The sequence below is a fragment of the Cynoglossus semilaevis genome, chromosome 10 (assembly GCF_000523025.1).
Source record: "Cynoglossus semilaevis isolate Cse_v1.0 chromosome 10, Cse_v1.0, whole genome shotgun sequence".
NCBI lineage: Eukaryota > Metazoa > Chordata > Actinopteri > Pleuronectiformes > Cynoglossidae > Cynoglossus > Cynoglossus semilaevis.
In genome coordinates, this window is record NC_024316.1 from 1234744 (window position 1) to 1243987 (window position 9244).

The 9244-nt window shown below is 39.2% G+C and overlaps 2 protein-coding genes across 4 annotated transcripts in view; both read left to right on the plus strand.

Moving 5' to 3' along the window:
- Window positions 1-6830, plus strand: part of itpr3 (inositol 1,4,5-trisphosphate receptor, type 3) — a 39413-nt gene extending 32583 nt beyond the window's left edge. The window contains 13 exon segments of the mRNA XM_025059108.1: window positions 51-134; window positions 334-444; window positions 1229-1421; window positions 1872-1991; window positions 2585-2760; window positions 3069-3233; window positions 3329-3518; window positions 3596-3694; window positions 4329-4447; window positions 4934-5099; window positions 5187-5347; window positions 5609-5770; window positions 6030-6830. Coding sequence (XP_024914876.1) covers window positions 51-134; window positions 334-444; window positions 1229-1421; window positions 1872-1991; window positions 2585-2760; window positions 3069-3233; window positions 3329-3518; window positions 3596-3694; window positions 4329-4447; window positions 4934-5099; window positions 5187-5347; window positions 5609-5770; window positions 6030-6146 — 1863 coding nt within the window. The 3' untranslated portion in view covers window positions 6147-6830.
- Window positions 6831-7843: 1013 nt separating this feature from the next.
- Window positions 7844-9244, plus strand: part of LOC103384436 (deoxyribonuclease-1-like) — a 9922-nt gene continuing 8521 nt past the window's right edge. For 2 of the 3 annotated variants that reach the window (XM_008317945.3, XM_008317946.3), the window contains exon 1: window positions 7848-8004. The gene's annotated coding sequence lies outside the window, so the exon portion shown is untranslated. Of the gene's footprint in view, window positions 8005-9244 lie in introns of all 3 variants that reach the window. The other variant, XM_008317944.3, reaches the window with a different exon arrangement.

Genomic DNA, 9244 nt, shown 5'->3' on the forward strand with positions numbered 1-9244 from the left:
ACCTTTCAGCAGTCTAAGACGAATTCTTCTTCTTCTTCTTTTGATGTCAGTTGGCCCGACACAACAAAGGCCTGCAGAATATCCTGAAACCACCGAAGAAGAGCAAAGAAGGAGAAGAGGGAATCTCCTCCATGGTAAACATTCCTCCAACTCCTTCAACCCATTCTTTATCCATTTATGCCAGTATCGTCAAGCTTTATTTCTCTGCCTTCACCATAGACGGGACATGAGCCTTAGTTAATACATATACTCATAATGACTTTTCGGATAGAGATTCTGGATTTAATCTAATTGTCCGTCCCCTGATGTGGTCTTTCTTCTTTGTCTCCTTAGCTGAACTTAAACAATCGCCCCCTGTCACAGATGTTGAAGTCCACGGCTCCAGCTGTAGAAGTGGAGGAAGATCCTCTGGAGTTCTATGAACAGCTAACTGCTCAAATAGAGGTATTGCTGACAGAATTACCCTGACTTCACCATAGGGTGTAACTGCTCACAGGGAGATATTGATATTTATATATGAATGTTTATATTGATTTTGTAACATTTTTCACATGCACACACATGGATAATAATGATAATCATAAATAGAATAAAAAAGATAAATATTAAGAAAATAAGCACATAAATAGTGCAAAAAAAAAAGCTACATAAATGAAAAATAAATATAGAAAAAAAAATTACACGGCCATTTTATTTATTTACTCAACATTGAAAGGTGCTGCCAAAGCTTTCTGAACTTTCTTTCCGAGTTTATGGTAGTGCTTCTCAAATAGTGGGGCGCGCCCCCCCGTGGGGGGTTGCGGTGAGCTGTCATTGGGGTGCAAGAGGGGACTTTCAGTATACTGCCTTTATTTATGCCTGAACGATAAACGATAAAAGGCTCCACTAGATGGCAGCAGAGCAGGCTTTATTAATCTGTTTTGATAATAAGGGAATTGTATGCAGGATGCTAGTGCCAGCAACCGGCGCATACACTGGTTAGTACAGAGAAACAAATATTAGCAGGCGCTCAGTAGTACTTCAATACAGACTTATAGTCTTTATTGTCATTGTAACACTAGGATACAACGGAATTGAGCCTCTGCTTTTAACCCATCACCAAAGTGAACAGTGGGCAGCTTTAGGCTTTTAGGCCACATCAAGACGGAAGTGATGCCTATGTTCATTTTCTCACCTCCACGTTGCATACAGTAAAGTTGTTGTCCACTGTCTGTATGTGTTTTTTTAGATTGTGCGTGAAGATCGCAGCATGGAGCAGATTGTATTTCCCGTTCATCCCATTTGTGAGTTTTTGACCGAGGAGTCGAAGTGCAGGGTCTTCAACACCACGGAGCAAGATGAGCAGGGGTCAAAGGTCACACATTTCTTTGAACAAACGTCCTTCCTGCACGGAGAGATGGAGTGGCAGAAGAAACTCCGGAGTAAGGAAACTCGACACTCGTGCGTGACTGTGTGAACATGAGTGATTCTTGAAGTAGTCTCTTGAGACATAAAGAAGGACAGAAGATAGTGATGTGCTATATACAGTATAAGGCGTGGGCAAACCACGGCTCGGGGACCAGATGCGGCCCGTTTGGTGTTTTAATCCGGCCCTCCAAACTTGTCTGCCTTATCCCTGCAATGCCAGCATTTCTCCAGTAGATGGTGTAGAAAAGGCTTAAAGCACTTCAGCATTTTAGCCTTTATAACTTTTACATGTCATTTGTTTTAGTTCATACGAACGCTCCATCTATTTGCTCCTGACCTGGCAAATTTTAGGACCCATTGTGACCCGCGAGTCAAAAACTTTGCTCACGCCTGCTGTAAATAAATATATTATCCATTTAAATGAATGTTCCTGACTTTTCTCTCTGTGTGTGTGTGTGTGTCAGGTATGCCAGCCTTGTACTGGTTTTCAAGGAGGATGACTCTGTGGGGGACCATCTCCTTCAACCTGGCTGTGTTTGTTAACCTCATCATTGCTTTCTTCTACCCCTACAACTCTGGACAAGGTAGTGATACTACTATGTGTATTACTGCTACTGTACATAATGCCAAAGCTTTAAATAAATACTACTTCTGGTATTCAACAAAATACTGTCGCAGTTGTTTAAACTGTAAATAAGTACCGTACTTAATGATAATCACCTCTGTACACAAATACTAATCCAGACAATCATTACCATCATTACTATACAAATACTACCAAAGAACATTACTAAAAATATATATATGAAATACTACTGCACCTAAGTATTAATGTTCAAAATTAATACTATGTGAATATATATAAATATACTATATAAAACTTCCTGCAGAACAATAGAGCTTAAAATAAATACTATTCTAGAATTGCACCACTGCATGTTATTACTACACATAATATCACTGCACATATTTTAATGCAAATTAATACTACCGCAAAAAACATTACTACTTCGAATAAAAGCCAAAAACAGATATCTACAGTGTAAATAAATACTGTAAAAATACTTGAATACTTGACAAATATGCCATTGAGTAAAAATAAGAATTTAAAAACAAAAACATCAATAAAGTCTAAATCTTTTTTCTCTGCCCATTGCTCCTCGTTCTCCTCTCCCAGCCGGGGCGATTGACGACTCCTTGCTGCTGATGCTGTTCTGGATCCTGACGGGTCTCTCGGTTCTGTGTTTGTTCTCTCAGCGTTACGGCCTCCAGCCTCTAACTATCGCTCTGATCCTAAGGTCTATTTATCACCTGGGCATTGGAAACACACTCATCCTGCTGGGATCACTTAATGTAAGACCCTGAACCGACATCCGGAAAATGTTTATGTTCAAAAGAAAATGCTTCTGTGACATGACTATCTTCAAATCCGAAAGTTTTCATGTGTACGGCAACCAAAGTCAGTCAGTATCTAAAAAGTCTTCAATTCACACGTACAGCACACAGTAGTCTGGGATCATCCTTACAGCAGGGGTCCCAACCCCCGGTTCGGGGACCAGTGCTGGTCCGTAGGTCATTTGGTACCAGGCCACAGTGGAACACAATTTTACTAATTTACAGTAAAAAACTTTTTTTTTTCTTGTGTGTCTTTTTGTCTCCAGCTTCTAAACAAAGTGGTGTTTGTGGTGAGTTTTGTGGGAAACAATGGGACCTTCATCATGGGCTACAAGGCCATGGTGATGGACGTGGAGTTCCTTTACCACCTTGGCTACGTCCTAACGTCCACACTGGGACTGTTTGTCCACGAGCTCTTCTACAGCCTCCTGGTATGCACCAGTCAGAGCGTCGATGTTCTTAATGTGGCTCAAACAGGAAGTGAATGTCTGTTTGTTTTTGTTTGTTTTTTTTTTTGTACGTGCAGCTGTTCGACCTGATTTACAGAGAAGAGACTCTCTTCAACGTGATCAAGTCAGTAACTCGTAACGGCAGGTCAATCCTGTTGACGGCACTACTCGCCCTCATCCTGGTCTACCTCTTCTCCATTGTGGGCTTCCTCTGCCTGAAGGAGGACTTCATCATGGAGGTCGACCAACTGCCACAGATCGCTGCAGGTAGGGGACGCTCCGTCAGTCATGGGTCTGTAATCCCTTATATTTTGGTCTGTATCTACATCTGCGTGTGTTTACAGATACTCCTCAGAGTGAGGCCTCTCAGGTTTTCATGGACTCATGTTCTTCAGATGGCGTTAGTTGCACCTCAGAAGCTGGCATTGCTGCAGATGGTGAAGGTGAGATTTTCCCCGCCGACCGATTTTAGCATAATTATACAATATCTGTAAGAATCGTTATTGGTTTTTTTTGTCCAATAATGAAAACCCGATAGCGCAATGCCTGGGTTTTGCCGAAAGATTTGTGCCCTAAAAATAGTAGGGAAAAACGGCTGTATATGAAAGTGGAAGTCACTAGATGGCAGCATTGCACCTCATTATTAATAACTATATACTGTATTTTGATAATCAGTGGATTGTATGCGGAATATTGGACATCCCTACTTAAATTTTTTAATTGGTCTAAATTGCTTCCTTAATTTCCCGAAGAGAACACCAAAGAGATTAATAAAGTTCTACATCCAAAACAAAAGATTAATGATTTAAAACCTAATGAGTCGCTTCCGTTTCAACTGGCGCAGCTTATTCAGTCTTTACGGTAGCGGTTTAGTGGATGAGGAAACACACCGACCGATTGCATGTGAGTTAAATCATCCCGTGCCACAACACTCCAGACCAATCAAGACTCAGATGAGACTTTAAGAGACCGGAGGGATGAGAAAAAAAACTGGTAGAAAGAAAAAGAAAAAAAAAAAATCACGCCAAATCAAATCTGAACTAAGAATTCTGAACTACCTGCGCACGTGTGTTCCAGACGAGCCGAGCACAGAGCGAGCCTGTGACACTCTGCTCATGTGCATCGTTACTGTGTTGAACCACGGACTGAGGAACGGAGGAGGAGTGGGCGATGTGCTACGAAAACCATCAAAGAATGTAAGCAGAGTTTGATCATCTACATTTTGATCCGATGCTGAGGATCGGTATCGATCTGATATCTGTCATAATTTTTTTATTTGTCTGTTTGGGTTTATACAGTAGTAAGAAAATCACAAACACACGTACACAGTTAACACACATATATGCCAGCTGTAACCTACATGAACTCACATTGCCAATGACAAAAGGAAATGCCTGGTGTGAATACGAGGGGTTTTTGAAGCAGCAAGGGAATCAATTCACATTAAAACTAAAAAAAGAATGATGACATAAAGTAATAATAAATATAATACCAGCTGTAACCTACGTAAACTCAAATTGCCAATGACAAAAGGAAATACCTGGTGTGAATACGAGGGATTTTTGAAGCAGCAAGGGAATCAATTTGCATTAAAACTAAAAAAAGAAGGATGACATAAAGTAATAATAAATATAATGTCTATTTAAATTGATGTTTCTGAACTCTGACAACTGTCTACGTAGGAGCCGCTGTTTCCTGCTCGCGTTGTCTACGACCTCCTCTTCTACTTCATTGTCATCATCATTGTCCTGAACCTGATCTTCGGCGTGATCATCGACACGTTCGCCGACCTGAGGAGTGAAAAGCAGAAGAAGGAGGAGGTCCTAAAGACCACCTGTTTCATCTGCGGTGAGCGCGTTTAAGAAGTAATGTTGAGATGCTCAGGTATCTGGGCTTTTCTGGATTGCAACCGTTCTGGTTTGACACTCGCTGCAGGTCTGGAGAGAGACAAGTTTGACAACAAGACGGTGTCATTTGAGGAGCACGTGAACCTGGAACACAACATCTGGAACTATCTGTACTTTATAGTCCTGCTGAGAGAGAAGAACAGGACAGACTACACGGGACCAGAGAGCTACGTGGCCCACATGATTAAGGTGAGGAGGTCTTCAGCACCTGGCAGTGCACTTGACCACCAGCAGGTGGCCAACTTCAAAGCGAGATTGAAAAAATATGAATGTGGTCCAGTGACAGGACTCGACTGGACTTGAGCTTCTCTTTAGTGACTTTGACTTACAATAACAGTAGCTATTAATAACAAGCCAGTGGCCCCCGAAAGACTAGTTTAAGACAAATGTCTATTTTTTTTTTTGCCAGAACAACAACCTGAAAATGTCTATTTTTTTTTTTTTTGCCAGAACAACAACCTGGATTGGTTTCCTCGGATGCAGGCAATGTCTTTGGTAGTGACTGACGGCGATGGAGAGCAGAACGAGATGAGGATTTTACAGGACAAACTGGCAGCTACCATGAAGGTGGTGACAACACTGACGAGTCAACTGAACGAACTGAAGGAGCAGGTACTTGCTTTGTTTGTTTTTTCTTTTCTGCAAGTCATCTTGAAGTACTTAGGATATCAATGGAAAATCCATCTTCACACAACCGGGGGACCATATCAGCAATACAGTTCCCCTTGAATGGCCAGTTGTAACTGCTAAATAAAATTGCTTTCCAAGATGTTAACACTTGGCTTAGTGACTAGCCGTGGCTAACCTTAGTGTCATTTGTCGTGATTTAAACCTCTTTGATAACTTTGTAAACGCACCCTGTGTGTCACAGATGACAGAGCAGAGGAAGAGGAGACAGCGAATGGGATTTGTGGACGTTCAGTCTGGGGCCAGTGCTGCACTGCCCCCTTCTGCTGCAGGAGGGAACCACCAGATTTACAAATCTTAAATTATATTAGGATGTCTGATCATATGATCAGATGGTTTTTTTAAAAACAATAGCTGGACTGATATTGACATCAGAGAGAAAACACTACAAGTGCAACTTGTGGAACTCATCTATTTTGAAAGAAAAAAAAAAGTGTAAAATGTGATTAAAAAATAAATTGAAAAAAAAAAAAAAGGAGCCACTGATGGGCACCACAAGACATGCAGTTGATATCATATTTGCTTAAGTTAAATTATTTGTAAAATTTTGTTTAAATAATATGAATTAGTTTGTGTTTTTAGGTTATGATTTGTGTATTAGCTCATATGTTGCTAGCATTGTGGCTAATATAATTGCAGTTTCATATATATAATTTTGAAATATTTTGCTACGGTTTCATTATTTTCTACAGTAACCTAAGATGTTTTTGTCACATGTTGTTGCCGTTAGTCTATTTGCTAAATTAAAACGTAACTAGTTCTTAATATGCAATGTTTTATTAGAAATAATTTTAAGGCTACCTTTGAATTTTTAATGTGTTTTGCTCATCATGTTTACTTGAAAACAGAATATCCTTTTAACTGTCTAATTCATTGGAAACACCATTGGCCAAATTTGAAAGAATCTGTTTAAGATATTTTACAGTAAGAAAATGTAAGTAAATGGTATTATTTGTTTTGAAATTAAAGCTTCGTCGATACAAAACTTTATTTTATTATTTTCCATAAATGTAAATAATAACTACAAGTCTAGTATTTGTGGGTGGGGTGCAAAGACAAAAAAAGTAAGAACAGACTAACATGGACAGAGTGAAGATGCATCTCCTATCTAAAGCTGTAAGCCAAATGTCTGTTTATAGCTCTTTATCACCGTTTTTTTTTTAAATTGTGTAACAGGCGACGTAATGTACCATATAGATTTTTTAACTACTTTATAACTTCAAGCCCTGACACCAGTTATATATAAAAAATACACGTCAAGTTCCCGCCCCCGGAGGAACAACCCACGTCCGTCAGGTAGAACAACTAAAACTATTTGGTGTAATTATAACTACATAACCCCTGTTACATTCAACGCAGACGTTTTCCTTAAAATAATTTTTAAAATGTTTTTAAAAATATTAACAATAACTAGACAGGGTGTTTGGTTGCAAAACAATGAATATTAGTCAAGTTTTTGACATGGCGACTGTTATCGTTGGGGCTAGTTGATATTTCCATTTGCCAGGATGTCGAGAGGCAGGTAACAACGTCAACATGCATTATGGGAGATGTAGTTTATGGAAAGTTTATTAGAATTGTGATTTACTAACTACGTACGTATATGTTATAGACACAGAATTCGACCATTTATGCCGATTCAAGAATTTGTTTTTAGTACTTTCTCTTTGCTTTGCTTTACCGGTAACTTTAACACAACCCAATCATGTATTACCACTCTGGCACACAATAATATTAATAACAAAATGACCGTAAGCATCCACAGTTCACTTAATTATCAAAATACTGAAACTGACGTACGCACAAGAAAATCATATGCACATTGTAATTATTAGCAATTTCCCGGCATCACCTCTAAGTGTCGCCAAAGGCACAGCGGCTGTAGAAACGTGCGCCAATTACAGAGCTGTCGTGAGAACCGCGTATTTCCTTTTTGTTCGTACATGACGCCCCTGATGTCCCCCAGATGCTAAGGGCGGTCATGGCCCAGAGCTGGTGGGTGCGCTGTAGCTAAGAAATGCAGGAAGATGATTGGTAGAGGGTGGAGCTTATATGACCAGGAAGCTACAGGTAACTGCCACCACCCTACAGAAGGAGCAGTAGTAGCTGGGCGTAGAACACCGGAACTTGTTTTAACGGTTTAACTGAAACCTGCACAGGTAGGAAGAGCCTTAACCAACAGAGAATCTGCTTCTTTATGTCTGTCTTTTATACAGATACTTTGTGTGTGTTTGTAAGACGTATAAGGTGTGTGTACGTTATTCAACATGCGGCCTAAATTAAGGTGTGTTAGGTGTTGTTGTTTACCTTTGTATCTCTTTTGGTACCCTGTAAGTAGCTAACACGAGTTATCTAGTTAAACCCAGGTTTCATTTGTTGACCCTTCAAAACAAAATTTAGAGTTTTCTTCGGATAACATGAAAATGTGCCATTTTGCTTTTGATAATATTTCATATATGTTTTAACATTCACAATGGGCTAAAATATCGTTGAAACAAATCTGTGGCACCACCGCCTCTATTGCTATAGTTGCATTTTTTTATTTATTTATTTATTTATTTATTGTAATTTCAGTGTTTAAATCATTTGTTCAGATTTCCCCTAGTTTTCCAAACTGACCACACGGGGCAGCAGCAGACCAGCAACCTTTCTGTATTTATTAGTTAATTTTGAAATCTCTGTTTTTCAATAAGTTGTACAAACAAACGATTTTTTTTTTTTACCTAAAAGAATTTTTTATAGGTTTGTAAAATAAATTTCCCCCATTAAAAATGTCCAATTTATCTATGGGCTTAGGTGAAAGACTTTGTTTAGAATATTTAGACTTGCAATTAAGTCAAACTTGCTTAATGCAACCGATGCTGTTATGCCTCTACTCTTTTTATTTTTAAATGTGAAGTTCAAATGTATACAACAAAAAAGGCCGAAAGGACAGAGGAGAAAGTTTTTTTTACAGTAAATCAAATGTGATTTTTATTTTTTACCTTGGTCTGAATGAATGAAGTTAGTGAACCTTTAGTGTGAACACACCCTAAACGTCTGATGGCTGTACGGTAGTGGTTCCCAATGGTTTGTGATATTTTGTATATATATATATATATATATATATCAGTTTGTTTTTTTTAATACTACAAATGTTCATTTGTTCATAAACAAATTCACATGAACGCATGGGTGGGAACAGAAGAGAGATTCCTTAGAAAACAAAAAGTACAGTCTCTAACATTAAAACTGAGCAGCTCATACCTGTGGTTACATCCATCATTTAGGATGCTGACCATCAGCACTCCCTGTCCTCTAGGTGGAGGCCAGCTCTTTGTCAAACATAAATATCCTTCCAATCCACTCCGGGGTGGATGAGCCGGGAGCGCTCCACTGCACTTGACAGACAGCAGCAGG